Source organism: Ahaetulla prasina, chromosome 9 (genome assembly GCF_028640845.1).
Source record: "Ahaetulla prasina isolate Xishuangbanna chromosome 9, ASM2864084v1, whole genome shotgun sequence".
NCBI lineage: Eukaryota > Metazoa > Chordata > Lepidosauria > Squamata > Colubridae > Ahaetulla > Ahaetulla prasina.
This window is the reverse complement of record NC_080547.1, coordinates 35,373,299-35,389,800: the sequence shown is the minus strand read 5'-3', so window position 1 is coordinate 35,389,800 and position 16,502 is coordinate 35,373,299. Positions and strand designations below refer to the sequence as shown.

The 16,502-nt window shown below is 48.1% G+C and overlaps 1 protein-coding gene across 1 annotated transcript in view; it reads right to left on the bottom strand.

Moving 5' to 3' along the window:
- Positions 1-1,091: 1,091 nt before the first annotated feature.
- Positions 1,092-16,502, bottom strand: part of STC1 (stanniocalcin 1) — a 41,612-nt gene continuing 26,201 nt past the window's right edge. Inside the window, exon 4 of the mRNA XM_058194157.1 lies at positions 1,092-3,869. Within this exon, the coding sequence (XP_058050140.1) occupies positions 3,599-3,869 (271 nt within the window). The 3' untranslated portion in view covers positions 1,092-3,598. The remainder of the gene's footprint in view (positions 3,870-16,502) is intronic.

Sequence of the window (16,502 nt, the reverse complement as noted above, 5' to 3'; positions counted from 1 at the left end):
AAAAAAAAATACAAGCTAGCAAAACCCAGGCAGCTTCAGAAAATGTGGTGCTTTTGCTCATCATAACTTGCAAGAAAAGAGAAGAGATATCTCAGGAGAATCCCTCAAGCCTACTTTGCCAACCTCTCCTCTTTTAAACGATAAGCTGACCCTGAGTTTGACAAGTCCTCTGAAAGGCTGTTTCAGTGGGACATTAACTTTGACATTTCAAAGGTCACAAATCAATGGGTTCACAACAGACTGAGTTAGCTGAATTTGGTCCCTCCTTTAGGAGATTTAACAACCAACCTGACCATGAATCTGGAGGAGACCTGAGTTGAACTACCTAGCTTTGCTCCAACCCAAAGCATTGAGAGTTAAGGCAAGCCCGCACTAGATCATTAAGCTATGTGTAGGCACATCACGTATAGTTCAGTTTTGTGAAGCAATTTTTTTTTAAAGCAGCGCCCAAGAATCTCGCTTTAAGGTAGGCAGGCATTAGGATATGGCATCTGACAATAACCAAAGTAATTTTCTTTGTCTAACCCTTTCTCTTGATTCAAGGGGCATTCCAAAATAATTTAACAGTACAGTGCAAGGGTCTCCAACCTTGACAACTTTAAGACTTGTGGACGTCAACTCCCAGAGTTCCTCAGCCAGCTTTGCTGGGAGTTGAAGTCCACAAGTCTTAAAGTTCCCAAGGTTGGAGACCCCTGGTATAGTGCCTTTAGAATTGAGTCATACTTTTTGTTCTGAAGCTTTCCAACAGAGGTGGAAAGTTCTTCTAGAAATAAAGTTGTCCAGAAATAATTGCAAAGTTATCAAATGGAACTATGAGTTGCAAAGCTATCTGATATCATTTCAAAAAAAAAAAAATCCCTGGAACTTTTGCCTAATACACAATTTGTTCAGTTTCTATCAAGAGAGTAAGGCTCAAGGCTCTATTCTTAAGACAGTGGTCACCAGATTCCTTAAAGTGACCCAGGAAAAGTAATGGTATGTTAGATGGTTTTGTCTGCTCTTTTAGAGACCATGCAAGAGGTATTAGCATCCCAAAAAAACATAGACATGCCTTAAGCCCTTCTGTCCACTACCATGCAAGGGTCCTCTAGTGCAGGGGTCTCCAACCTTGGCAACTTTACAACCTGTGGACTTCAACTCCCAGAATTCCCCATCCAGCATGTGCTTCTAGAAGTTGAAGTCCACAAGTCGTAAAGTTGCCAAGGTTGGAGACCCCTTCTCTAGTGAAGATCTTCCACTTCAAACTGTAAGAGGCTACTCTTAAAATAAAGGAACTGCCATTCTATCCAAATAACACAAGACTTTCTTCTAGCAAGATAGTATGTCCACTGAGATGTCACGAAACCTATCCCTACACATGCCAATTTCTACATGCAAACACTTTGTTTTGAGCACGCCACATTCCCATCACAAGGTTCTCAACTTACAGCCTCAAGAAGTGCAGTCCAAGACAATTTCACCATCTCGGTGAGAACTAGGCCAAAGTTCTGGACCATCTTCTCCCACCTGGTATTCTTATGATGTGTTGAAATATGTCTACAATCAGTCTATAGCAGCCATGCTGCTGGAGAATGATGGGACCCATAGATTAACACAGGGGTGTCAAACTCTTAGCCCGTGGGCTGCATGTGTCACCTACTGGCCCCGCCCCTGCCTGGTTTAGCGAAGGGGAAAAAAAAGTCCCGATACATCACATGATGACGCCGTGATGCCGTGAGTTTGACACCCCTGGATTAACACATCAGGAGAACTGTGGGATGAGGAAGACTGATCTTCAGCATCATTTGTCACATCACCAATGACAATTCTAGGGCTAAGCTCTTGCCATAGGTTAAAATGGAAAGTGGGGAGGAATCGTCCACAGGAAGCAAAACTCTCACAATGCAAAGACAGCAGCACATTTCATACAAGTTGTTGGTGTATCAAGGTCCCAGAACAACAACTTGGACATCACTTTGTGGTGTCATCTTACCCCACCTGCTTACAACCTCTAGACATTGCAGGATAGCGTAAGGAGAAAAAAAGAAAAGAAAAGATAAATATCTAATCTTTGGCAAATTGCCTTTTTTTAAGGAAGTCCCGAAGGGGAGGATCTAGTTGTTAGAAAAGTTTAAGACTTAGCCGTTTGTTGGGTCAGTTCTCAGGCTAGCAAAAATGTTTTGTTTCTTCACTTAATTGGAAAGTGATCCAAGTGATCCAAGATGAACTGCTCATTTGCCGTTAGACCCTCTTTTATGGTCAGAATTGGTCAGGGGTGGGCTGCTGGGGGGTTCACAGGGGTTCGGGAGAACCTCTAGCTAAGATTCTGTGCAGTTTGGAGAACCCCCAAATCCCACTCCTGGCTGGCTCCGCCCATCCCGCCGCACCCCTCCCAGGAGTCCCCACGTGGCCCATTTTGAATGCAGGTAAGTGCAGGGCGTGCACGGAGGCTCAGAGAGGACGAAAAATGGGCCTACCGGAAGTTCGGGAAGGCTCGTTTCTGGCCTCCAGAAGGCCTCTGGAGCTCGGGGAGGATGTTTTCACCCTCCTGGAGGCTCAAGGAAAGCCTCCAGAGCTTGGGTAGGGCAAAATTTCCCTCTCGCCATGGTGCAGGAGGCTGACTAGGCATGCCCACCATGGCCACGCCCACCCAGCAACCGGGCAGAGAACCCCTTGATAAAATTTTTGAAGCCCACCCGTGGAAGAGGTCAATGTTGATTAAACACAGTCATCTCAGGAACTCTCAAAAGTGAGAAACTTAAACCTTGCAGCACTGAGATTCAGAGTCTAGCTAGGACATTGATATTTGTCTAAGGAACAGTACCATTTGTATCCCTGGTCCAATGAGACCTTCAGAATACATCTTGTTATTTCTTCTTTTGTTTTGTTTTAAGACTCCCCATTCTTGTCTTCCACTTAGGATAAGCAGAACTATATCTACACTATCTCGACTGTCAAGTCACTTGAGCTACAGTACAAAGGAAAGTTTGGTGTTTGCTGAAGTGCTCTTACAATCATTTTCAAGAGAAGCTTATATTCATTTGACCTGTTGGGGCAGATCAAGGGATCCACCATTCCATGATGGAATGGAGCTTTTTATACAGTCCTAACCAGAATTCTATTTTCATACAGTTTGTTTGAAGGGTGAAGCAGGACCGGGGGATGAGAAGTAAAAACTCTATAGCCAATGACCAGGAACCAATCTATACTTCCATAAAAAACATGGAGAACCAATTAATCCTGACAGTACCACTTCAGAATATATTATGATTAATGGCAGGGGAGAAGAAGTAGATTCTTTCTATTCTTTCCCAATTAAAGGAGGTCCTCATGAAATATTTTAGACTGTTGAAAGAACTATTTAAGCATGAGTACATTTGCAACATTAAGCTTTAAATAGGCCGTTTTCCCCAACCCAACCTTTAAGGGGTACAGTCGCAGGAAAACAGTGCCATGCCCTTTCATTTGTTTGTTTGAATGAATGTATAGATTGGCTCAATGTCCTTAGAAAGTCAGTTACAGTACATTTCTGCTGTATTGTGGTACGCAAAAGGAAAAAAAAAAGGAGCAATTTCTTAGTTTGGTACAACTGGGATTCTCTACTCATTCAGTGGCACATTTACACACTTTCTGAAGACTCGCGCTTCACGTGGGCTGGTGAAGGTCCCTCCCCCCGGAGATTCCTCAAATAGATTTTTAACTTTTGAGGCTCCGCGATGCGTCTCCGATTGAAGTCTGCTCTCGGATGAATCTGGCCGCAGCGATCTGTCTGCAGGAGATGGAACAGGCTGGCCATGTTTGGTCCAATTTTGGCCATCAAACTGTCTTTAATGGTCCCGACGGTTTCTTCTCCGCATTCCAGCAAACTTCTCACAAGTTTGCTGTAATACCTGTAATAAAGACAGTATTAGTTAGTACTCCATAAGATTGTCCCAGGCTCAGCAGAGTTCATAGCATTCAGGACCATTTAGAAGCCACTGTTCAGAACGTCTATGGCAGGGGTGTCCAAACTTGGCAACTTTAAGAATTCTGGGAGTTGAAGTCCACAAGTCTTAAAGTTGCCAAGTATGGACACACCTGGTCTAGGGAGATTCTTAATCATGCTGTCCCAGAGGTGCTTTCCCAAAAAGGCAGCTGGACTTTTGTTTTCTTTTCCTTTGAAGAAAAAGAACTGAAGTAGCTTCTCGGATGAGAAGTGAATCATTTCAAAGGAAAAAAAAAACCCAAGAAAGTCCACTTGTCTTTTAGAAGAAAAAACCCCCACACCTTTGGGACAATATTCAGGGCTGGCCACTCATTATGACAGGTCAGTAGCTTGATATTTAGAGATGGAGTTGAAGGCAGTGGTGGGATTCAGCCAGTTCGAGAGACCCGGTTGTTAACTTTCAAAGCAGTTCGGAGAACCGGTTGTTGGAAGAAATCTCATTTTGTTTTCCCCCCCACTTTATAGGGCTAATCCTGTAAGGAAGGCAGGAAGGAAACATTCTGGTGTTGTTTCTAGCCTGATCTTTTCTTGCCCTGCTTACAGAAACTGCCTCTCTGGTTAACCCTTTTTACATTGTAACAGCTAAAGCGAAGCACCCATCGATGTGAGTGACGTTCAGTTGGCCACACCCACACGGTCACATGACTACCAAACCATGCCTACCCAGTTGATTATTTAGAGCAGAGAACTGGTTGTTAAATCATTTGCATCCCACCACTGGATGAAGGTGGCTTTGTGGCTTAAGAATACTCAACCTATTTTGCACAGCCCAAATGCAATCTTTGGTGACGGTACACCTTAACCATGGCCCATGATAGAGTCAGCTCTATCAATAGGCAGCAGAAGGAAACAGAGCCCTCCAAAAACGATCAGTTTGGTAGCACCTTTTATTAAATGGCAAAAGGTTTCATTAACATGATTTTTCAAATTTTGGGTTACCGTAAACTTACACAGCTCCATGGGCTGCTGTTCATGAACACCTTCTCATGATTTGCCACATTACACCTATGGTAAGGTTGACTCCTTCCAGGAGTAGATGATGGAGAGAAGGTAGTAGATGGAAGTATGTGGAGGGCAGAGCAATGTTTCCCAGCCAGGCTGCCCTGTATGGTTTATGCTAGATTGCTGGAGACAATCTATCTGGAAATAAAACCCATCCTTCAACCAAGCCAGATTCTCAACACCACCATATATTTTTCCTTTGGCAGGTCAACCTCCTGGTGCTATGCTAACTTCCCAATCAAACTAAGATGTTGCCTGCTCACTCAAGAGTCTTTTCTTCCATCTACCCATCTGCTCAGCATTGCTTCACAAAAGTGCACCATGAAATTATTTCTTTCATTTAAATCTTTATTCAAAGCCTGCATTTTCTGCCTAGCTTTTAAAAATAACCCTTAGTTCCCAACTCTTATGTCAGGATCTTGCAAATCCTCTTGCTAGTCCTCCTGCTTCGTTCTGTCTGCGCTGAGTTCTCTTTAAAAATAATCCTCGGCACAGAAATGGTTGCGGCTTCTCGTTCTGTATAAACAGAAGCACCCTGGGTACGGAGCTTCGTCAGGCTAGAGGGGGGCTCTCACCTTGCGTGCCCCTGGTTTAATTGCAGGGGATCCCGGGGAGCTCTACCCAAACCTGACCACTCTTCTCTCCCTCTGCTCCCGGGGGAAGAATTTTCAAACCGTCTGACAACCGATTTACGCTGTCAGAAACGGTTTGACGAAACCCAGGGCAGACGATCCCAAAGGGATGTCCACGAAGCCTGCGTTGCCACCGGAAGTCGACACCACAGTTCTCTTATGTCAGAATCTAAGTGTATGCTAGGAACTAAAATGATCCCATGTTCTGGTTTCCTTTATGATCACTGCTGCTACTTCTCTTCCATTTTTCCCCCTTCTGTTTGTCCTTTGTCAGCTTATGAAGGTGTGAACCTCTGGAGCTGAATTTCTACTACTATCCTGGCGAATACTCTCCAACCATCAGTTGTCATTGCTCTTATGAGAGCAGAGTACCAGAGAAAGCCAAAGTGGGCCCATTTCATTTATTCTCGAAATGTATTTGCTGTGCTTCAAGTCAGCATTTGCAAATCGAATCAGTATTTGGATATTGCAGTAAAGTAGTATTATTATTTCAATCCATTTAATTCAATTCTCTTTGGGTAGGTCAAATTACAAGGAAATGATTTGATGCCAGGAAAGATTTCCTAATGATAAGAACCATGTTGGACAACGAAACAATCTGTTTTTGGAGATGTTTCAGCAGGGACTGCATAGCCAACTTTGGAGATGCTATTGTAATGGATATGTGCCCTGGGCAGGAGGCTGAACTAGATGATCTTCAAAGTATCTTCTAGCCTTTCTATTTGATGACCCTAAAACCACAATTTAAACACAGCAAAAGCCTAGGTAGACATCAGAGAACAATGTTAAGATGCCTGAAGTGAAAATAGGTTCCCCTATTAGGTAAAGGTTCCCCTCGCACATACGTGCTAGTCGTTCCCGACTATAGGGGGTGGGGTGCTCATCTCCGTTTCAAAGCTGAAGAGCCAGCGCTGTCCAAAGACGTCTCTGTGGTCATGTGGCCGGCATGACTCAACGCCAAAGGCGCATGGAATGCTGTTACCTTCCCACCAAAGGTGGTCCCTATTTTTTCTACTTGCATTTCTTTACATGCTTTCGAAACTGCTAGGTTGGCAGAAGCTGGGACAAGTAACGGGAGCTCACCCCGTTACACAGCAGCACTAGGGATTCGAACCGCTGAGCTGCCGACCTTTCGATCGACAAGCTCAACGTCCTAGCCCCTGAGCCACCGCGTCATTGCATTTTAAATGCATCGGTGTAATTGTAATAGGACACCACATTAGTGCAGTCCTTGGTGGCCTTTGAGCTTGGTTGTTTGCACTGATGATGTTATCTAGTTGGATAATGGACCATCTGCAAACAAACAACGAGGCTCAGAGAGCACTAAGGGCTCCGCAGTTCAACCCTGAGCTACGGATATTCTCTACTATTGGGGAATGTCTATGGAGATTCTCCATCATCCAGGTGACGGTTGTCCCAAAGGTGTTTTTTTTTCCCAAAGGCAACTGAGCTTTCCTGTTTTGCTTGAAGACATTTCACTTTTCACCCAAGAAGTTTTAAGTTCCGACTGAATGGTGGAGAATGGAAGGATTTCTGGAAGAGGACTGCAAGGAACATAAACCCTTCCATTCTCCACTATTCAGACAGGACTGAAGAAGCTTCTTGGATGAGAAGCGAAATGTCTTCAAGCCAAACAAGGAAGCCCAGTTGCCTTTGGCAAGAAAGCACCTTTGGGTCTTCTAGTGGGACCTCCACATTGGTCCATTAAAAAGCACAAATAAATCACATCAATGTGCCCCCCCGCCCTGTCAGGTCAAGACCATTAGCCAGGTGTCTGACCAGAACATCAGCATCTCCTGAGCTAACCAATGGCATCATTTTTTTAAAAAGAATCCATCTCAACCTGAAAGCAGCTGTGCAGCCCCTTCTGCCACAAAGAAAGAGCTGCAGTGAAGCGGAGGCCCTTTTCCCACCCAGCAACTGCCTGAAGTCACATCAGAGTGACATAGCAACACGAAGAAGGCTAATCTCGTGCATTGTTCCCATAGATTTGCCTCAAGAGGCTGACTCGGGGAGTCGGCTCCTCCAGTGATCCAGACGCTGGCGTCTTAAAAATCTGAACTATTTTTTCCAGCCCTATAATAACCGTTCCAGATATGCAAGTCATATTTTCATTTACAGAAAGGAAATTTGCGCAAGCATGGGCTAAGAACCTGTTTTAGCGCCGCACATGTCGATTTTTCGAAGGCAGATGAGCAAAGCGAAGGGAGGCAGGTTTTAAATCCCATTTGATTCTCATCCACTTTGCTGCTTCACTCGGGGACTAGCCAAAGGAGCCTTTATTAAATTGGTCAAGTCAAGAATGCTCTCTGTGTCATTTTAACCTAAGGGCAGCAAAAGACTTCCAGATTTGACTCATCCGGAGTCAATTAACTTGAAATGGCAAAGCGTTTAAGAGATGGAGCTAAAGTTTAGGAAATTGCTTGGCCTCAACCACAAAATCTCCCTCTTTCAATTCCTCTGAAGTATGGAGGAAACGCAGTGAGACCCAGTGTGTTGTAATCATTATGGTGGACCTACACTTCAAATCCATTCTTGGCCAGGAAAGCACAGCGAGTGCCGTGGGGATAAAATGGAATTGAAATCTTGGGAGAAAAAGGAGATCTAAATTTAGATCATAACCGTAGGCAAATTCTCTGAGCACTCAAGAGGGCTAAACAAATACCAAAGATATACAGGACTGATAATAATAATTCATATTGTTTTCTTCTTCGTCCTGGAAAATTTGCAAGGAAAGAGGAGGGCAAAATGGGACGTGGGGGGGGGGGACTCAGTTACAGTGGCTACGGGGGGGCACTACTGAAAGACCAAATTTGGACAGATCATTACAGATAGTCCTTGACTTAGGACCACAATTGAGCCCAATGTTTCTGCTGCTAAGCGAGGACGTTGTTAAGTGAATTTTGCCCTGTTTTATGACCTTTCTTGCCACAGTTGTTAAGTGAATCACTGCAGTTGTTAAGTGAAACTGGATTTCCTATTGACTTTATTTGTCAGAAGGTCGCAAAAGGGGATGACATGACGCCAGGACATTGCAACGGTCATCAATATGAAAGAACCGTCAAGCATCCAAAATTTGATCATGTGTCCATGAAGATGCTACAACAATTGTAGGTATGGCAACTGACCATAAGTTACTTTCTCAGTGCTGTTGTAACTTTGCATGGTCACTAAATGAATGATTGTCGAGGGCTGGGGCTGTGAAGAGTCCAGCCTGACTTAACAGCAGATAATCAGTGAGTGTTGTGACCCAGGTTCCTGGACCCGGACTCCTGGACTCGGATGATTCAGAAAGTGAGGGAGAAGACCTGGCCAGCCCTGCTTCTCTTGAGCCCTTTCCCTCCCTGGCACCCACTCAAAGGGATGGGGAGGGGCCGGCACAGCCTGATTCCATGGAGCCTCCTTCTGATTTGGCAACGCCCCAAGAACAGTTTTGGAGCGATGCAAGGTCACGTAGACGTAATCGCCGTGCGCAGCAGCGGAAGAGTTGGGACAAAGCCAAGTCATAATTGTCATGCAGTGACATCTGCAGAGACTATAAATAGGAGGCGGGACTTCCTGGTTTTTTGTCTTGGACAAAGTAATGAGTTGGCGAGCTAATGAATTGGCGAGCTAACTATTTCAATGGAGGAAGAATATATTCGTGAGTAATTCTGGCCTTATCTATAATTTCCTCGTTATCTCCAGAAACTTGGCAGGCCCGTGGGTAGACGTGGCCAGGACATGTATCTATGTAAATAAAAGGAAAAAAGGAAGGCCTCTGACGGACTCTTTGCTGGGAGTATTGGGGAAGGAAACAGAACATTTTGTCCAAGACCTGACTAAAACATCTTCCACCAAAGATGGATCAGCAGCAGGTACAGCAGCAGTTAGAGCAGCTACAAGCAGCTAATCAACAGCTCCAGCAGCAAGTGGCTCACTTGGCAGGCCAACTTGCTGCCAGGAATGTGCCTGCAGCCCCCATCCTCCCACTCCTCCTCCTCGCCGCAGTGCCCGATAACCGTGCGGATAAGTTTTCTGGGCAGCCTGAGATGTTCCCGACCTTCTTGGGACAGTGCCAGCTCTACATGGCTATGAGGCCAGAGGATTTCCCAGGCGACCGGGCTAAGGTGGCCTTCGTGATTAACCTTCTTTCCGGCTCGGCTGCTCGATGGGCCACGCCCTCTTGCTCCAGGACAGCCCCTGCTGGCGGACCAACAGCGTTTTGGCAGCACCTGCGCACCATGTATGAGGACCCGTTCGAATGCTGGCGGCAACCAGGCGCCTTAAGGAACTCCGTCAAGGAAACGCCCCTGCAGGAGTACATCGCGAATTTCGTCTTTTGTGCCAGGACTCTGACTGGAATGATGCAGCGCTGGTGGGGCGTTCAGGAGGGACTCTCAGAGGAATTGCAAGACGAGCTGGCCCGGCGTGGGCGCCCGCGGACCCTCGACAACTTGGTGCCCTTTGTCTCCGCCTCGATGCCCGTCTGCAACGGCGACCGTCCCGTCGCACCCCGGGACCCTCCGTCGACATCTGCACCCCACTTCCTGCACCACCAGCACCCAGGGTCGCCCACGTTTTGTAACCGCTGCGGAAGAGCCCATGGAGTTGGGAGCGGCCAGACCTCGCCTGACAGCCCAGGAGGCGGAACCGGGCGCCAAGGGGATTGTGCCTGTACTGTGGGGAGCCCGCCACTTCCGCGCTTCTTGCCCCAGAAAGCGGGGCGCACGATCCCCGAATCACAGCGTGACCAATCGGAAGCGGAGCAGGCCCGACCTCGGGAAACCCTAGGTCGGGCACGCATTAAGCCCCACTGGACGTTGGAAGTAGACTCTGGGCCCCTCGGCATCTGATTCTGGACACACGGATATGGTTGGGGAACCAGTCGGACGGGCTCCAGGCGCATGCGCTGGTGGACTCAGGGCCACAACAAACTTTATGGACCAGGCCTTTGTGACCCAGTTTGCGGTCCCGTGGTTCCGTGGACCCTCCGATGCGGTAGAGACAATTGATGGGCGAGAACTGGTGTCCGGCCCCATTAAATTCGCCACCCAGCCTTTGCGCCTGGCTATTGGGGACCATGAGGAGGCGATCCAGTTTTATGTCACGGCGGACCTTCATTTTCCTTGGTCCTTGGGTTGGCCTGGCTTCGGACCCACGATCCTCAGGTGGCCTGGTCGCGAACGCCATCTCTTTCCCGAGTCTGCAGTGCGTCGATCACATCCGCCACACCTGTGCCGGCCAGAACGTCCCCACCGCTGCCATCACCTTGCCTCCTGAGCTGACGGACTTCGCCCGGCGTGTTCAGCGAGAAGGAGGCGGACCGACTACCCCGCATCGGCCCCTACGATTGCCCGTGGACCTTCTGCCCAACGCACCACTGCCTGTGGGACGCCTGTATTCCATGTCGGAGCCCGAGTTGGCCGCCTCAGGGACTTCCTGGACAAAAACCTGGCCCGAGGTTCATCCGGCCTTCAAAGTCCCTCTCTCGGCCCCGGTCCTCTTTGTGAAGAAGGAGGCAGGGGGCTTGCGCCTATGCTGTGATTACCTCCGGCTAAACGCCATTACGGTGCGGAATCGCTACCCCTGCCGCTCATCCGGAGCTACTGGAAAGGTTGCGGAGGCCACGATCTTCACCAAGCTCGATCTCCGGGGCCTACAACCTGGTGCGGATACGAGAAGGAGACGAATGGAAGACGGCATTCGCACCGATACGGACACTACGAATACACTGTCATGCCATTTGGGTTGACCAATGCTCCCGCCGTTTTCAGCACTTCATGAGCAGCGTGTTCCGAGACATGTTGGATCGGTTCGTGGTTATCTACCTCGACGACATCCTGATTTACTCCCGGTCCAGGAAAGCCACCTTCGACACGCCAGTCTGGTTCTGCAACGCTATGGAGCAACAACTCAATGCGAAGCTGGAGAAATGCGCTTCTTCCGGACTTCCATAGAATTCCTCGGGCATATCATCTCGCCCGAGGCATAGCCATGGACCCATGTAAAGTAGAAGCTTTGTGTAGCTGGGAAGCCCTCGTCGGGTGAAGGATGTTCAGCGCCTACTGGGCTTCGCCAACTACTACCGGACCTTCATCCGGGCTTCGCCACACTGACAGCTCCACTTACCCAGCTCCTCAGGAAGAAGGTTGCATTCGGTGGGGTCCCCGCAGCAAGAAGCATTCACAGCCCTCAAGAAAGCCTTCGTCACGGAACCCGTCCTGAGGCATCCCGACCCGCTCCGGCCTTTTGTGGTGGAAACGACGCGCGTCAATGTGGCTCTGGGGCGGTGCTGCTACAGGCTCCGACGAATGGTGGCACACTTTTCCCGCGCTTACTACTCCCGGAAACTCAATCCTTCCGGCGCAACTACACTATCTGGGAAAAAGAGTTGCTGGCTATCAAGGCTGCATTCGAGGCTTGGCGACACCATCTGGAGGGCCCGACATCAGGTGGAGGTCGAGCGGACCATCGGAATCTCGAGCACCTCACCACAGCTCGGAAGTTGAACCAGCGGCAGATCCGGTGGTCGTTGTTTTGCCGGTTCAACTTCCGTGACCTACATTCCCAGCGGTCACAACCGGAGGGCGGATGCCCTGTCCCAAGCCAGAGTACCTCTGCGCCAAGGACCCCTTCCTCCACGGACAGTGCTGCGGCAGAAGCCTTGGCCGCAGCACGGAGCCAGTGGACTTGCGGGCCCAGGTGCGAGGCGCAGCGCCAGGACGCCTGGTCGCAGCAAAGGAGGCGGAGGTGGGCCCCGTCTCCTTGGACCTTGGAGGAGGACTTACTCAAGTTTGGGGCGATTATATGTGCCCACAGGACCACTCCGAGCCCTCGTCATGACCCAGTGCCACGACAACCCTGCAGCAGGACATTTTGGGTTCTTCAAGACCCTCCACCTGGTGACACGGACCTTTTGGTGGCCCAGTGCGGCATGATATACATGCCTCGTGACATCCTGCGTGCCGTGCCGGCAAGCCAAGACCGCCACGGGGCCCCTCCCGGGCTCCTCCAGCCCTTGCCGACACCCGACAGACCCTGGGGCGATCTCTATGGATTTCCTGACAGACCTGCCGCCGTCCTCTGGGTTCACCACGGTGCTGGTGGTGGTGGACATGCTCACCAAGATGGCACACTTCATCCCATGCCGCGGACTGCCCACAGCCGCAAAACGCCCGCCTCTCTTTCTGCAGCACATCTTCCGCCTCCATGGTCTACCGGACAGGGTGGTTTCGGACCGCTGAGTTCAGTTCACAGCCCGCTTCTGGAAGAGCCTGATGGCGCGTTGGAGGTGCAGGTATGTCTGTCGTCATCGCACCATCCGGAGACCGGCGGGGTACAGAGAAGGTCATCGGTATACTGGAACAGTATCTCCGTTGCTTCATCAACCAGCAACAGGACAACTGGGCGACTACCTGTCCCTGGCGGAGTTTGCTTTAACAACTCTCAGCACACCTCTACTCAGATGACCCGTTCTTTGCCAATGGGGTACCATCCGCGGCTCTTCCTCTGGCACCACGGACTCTCCTGTTCCCGAACGCAGACCTTCCTGACGGAATTGCATGCGGTCCAACAGTTGTACGTCAGCAGCTGAATCGGGCAAAGGAGGACTACAAACGGTCCGCCGACCGCTCCCGACGGGCAACGCCCGCTGGCAGTTGGAGACCGGTGTGGCTCTCCACCAAACACCTCCCGTCCGACCGCCCGGTAAAGAAGTTGGACCACCGATTCATCGGCCCGTTCCCTGTCGAGGCAGTCATCAACCCGGTAGCCTACCGACTGACCCTGCCACGATCCATGCGGATCCACCCGTTTTCACGGTCCCTTCTGGTTCCTGAGGCCACACGAGTCCCCTTCGGTGCCCAACAGCACCGTCACTGTCGCCGAGGGCGGATCGGAGGAATCTGAAGTCCACAGCGTCTGAGACTCCCGCTGGCTGAAGGTTGTTTCCAATATTTGATCGCGTGGAAGGGATACGGGACTGATTTCTCCTGGGTAGATGCCTCCGACGTTCATGCCCCTGACCTGGTGCAGGCCTTCCATGAGCAGAACCCAGCTCGACCGCATCCCGATCGTCAGCCCCGGGGGAAGGGCCCTGCGGTGAGGGATAGTGTTGTGACCCAGGTTCCTGGACCCGGACTCCTGGACTCGGATGATTCAGAAAGTGAGGGAGAAGACCTGGCCAGCCCTGCTTCTCTTGAGCCCTTTCCCTCCCTGGCACCCACTCAAAGGGAGGGGGAGGGGCCGGCACAGCCTGATTCCATGGAGCCTCCTTCTGATTTGGCAACGCCCCAAGAACAGTTTTGGAGCGATGCAAGGTCACGACGAATCGCCGTGCGCAGCAGCGGAAGAGTTGGGACAAAGCCAAGTCATAATTGTCATGCAGTGACATCTGCAGAGACTATAAATAGGAGGCGGGACTTCCTGGTTTTTTGTCTTGGACAAAGTAATGAATTGGCGCGAGCTAACTATTTCAATGGAGGGAAGAATATATTCGTGAGTAATTCTGGCCTTATCTATAATTTCCTCGTTATCTCCAGAAACTTGGCAGGCCCGTGGGTAGACGTGGCCAGGACATGTATCTATGTAAATAAAAGGGAAAAAAAAAGGAAGGCCTCTGACGGACTCTTTGCTGGGAGTATTGGGGGAAGGGAAACAGAACAGTGAGTGTCTGCGGAGATCCTCAGTCATCCACGTTGTGATTGTGGGTGCTTTTTCGAAAGGCAGCTGGTCTTTGTCTTTCTTTGAAGATATTTTGCTTCCTGGATGAGAGTCCTGTTGTCTTTTGAAAAAGCATCTTTGGGATACTCAGTGTGCACATTTACATCCCATATAATGTAATTCTCTGGATCTTTTGAATGGGCATCTAGATCAGGGGTCTCCAACCTTGGTAACTTTAAGACTTGTGGACTTCAAGTCCCAGAGTTTGCTGGGAGTTGAAGTCCACAAATCTTAAAGTTGCCAAGGTTGAAGACCCCTGATCTAGAGAACACAAGGGCTAGATGAAGTCTCTGAGACCCTTTCTTCAGTTCTCTTATGATCCCAAACTTCTAGTCTGGTAAATACCTCAGAATGTGAGGATCAGAGGAACTTTGGAGAACATGTGGCCCAAGGTCTCCTCTGTAGTCCAAGTGTAAGCGTAGTCCAAGACTAGGCCTGAAGGAACAGCCATGATTGTTCTTGTAGAGTTGGTACAATATACAGTTTTACAAAATGAAAATTATAGATCCCCATCGGTTTTTAAAAAAATACAGATAGAGATTCCATAAAATGGCAGTAAGTAAGTTATTTGTCAATAGCGGGGCAATATAAAAACACAGAAACTAACACATTTATCCCCCAAAGAGCGAACGTAATTTGGTAGAATATTTTATCAACAAAATACCTTAATTAAAAGAATAATCAAGCACAAAAACACGATTTTAACACACCACTATTTTAACGTACTGTCATTGTCAAAGTTGAAACCCCAATAGTTAAGATTATAACCTACTGATTGATAATAGACTATCAAATTCTTTTTGAGATTGTAAGTCAGTGCCACCGATTGGTTTCCAGGAGTCCAGTGAAATAATATAGCAAAAATCCTATATTGATATAGATTGTTTCCTGATTGCTTATTTGTACCCTACGACTATCATTAAGTGTTGTACCTTAGAATTCTTGATGATCTTTTCTTTTATGTTCACTGAGAGCATATGCACCAAGACAAATTCCTTGCGTGTCCAATCACACTTGGCCAATAAAGAATCCTATTCTATTCTATTCTTCTAAAGTATTCATAAATCCAATGATCCTAAGGGATCTCTCTATTCAATTGTATCGGTAGAAGATCCTGATACCTTCTGCCGATGCTTCTAAGCAGGAAGGCTATGACTGAATGCAATTAAGTGGAAATTATTATCCTTCATGATTTCTCAAATGACTTACGGTATTTTTTAAATTTATAAGTGCCATAGATGTATTCTCTGAACAGCTTTAAGCTAGGCATGGATTACACTGGGATATAAATGGAAAGAATAAATGAATGGACAAACCAATAGCCCTCCCTTCACCATGGAAAATTACTCAATGCTTTGGCAATTCACTCTCTCTTGGCTCAATTTACCTCACAAGGTTGCTGTTTGTGGAGGGTAAAACAAAAGAGAATCCCCTCAGCTCTTTGGAGGAGAGGCAGGATATTCTATTAAGCAAACCTAATCAAGGAATAGCAAATATTCTTGCTATTTTGGAAATAGTGCTATAGCCTAAAATAGGCTTCATGCTGCATTTTTAAAAATAGAAGAAAAAAAAAGCTCTTTAGCTCTCTACCCAAACTGAAGGAGAGAACATAGAACGTATAGAATATGGGAATCCTGGCGGTCTTCTAGTCGAGTGGTCAGCAACCTGCAGTTCTGGAGCCACATGTGGCTCTTTCACCCCTCTGCTGCAGCTCCCTGTCACTCAAAATATGCATCACAACGTGCCAATGTGTGACACCCGCCGGCACATGATTTCTTGAGCTTTTCAATGCCTGGTAGGCCAACCACGGATAAATCCAAGAAAAGAAAAGTTTCAGAAGCAAACACAATGTTTAATTCAACTACATATGCTAGTTTTGTGGCCGCTCAAGAAATAGTCAGCACAGGAAGGGTTTTGTGGCTCCCGGTGTTTTCTTTTTCTGTGGGAAAACGGGTCCAAATGGCTCTTTGAGGGTTTAAGGTTGCAGACCCCTGTTCTAGTCCAACCCCTTGCTCAAGGTAGGAGTCTTGATAACATCCTGGTCAAATGGTTGTCCACTCTGTTTTTGAAAACCTTCAATGAAACAAACCTTCAGGAGGCAAGCTATTCCATTGATTAATTGTTCTCACTATCTGAATTTTTTTTTTCTTCTAGGTTGGATCTCTCTTTAATAAGCTTGCCCCCATTACTTCTTGCCAGTT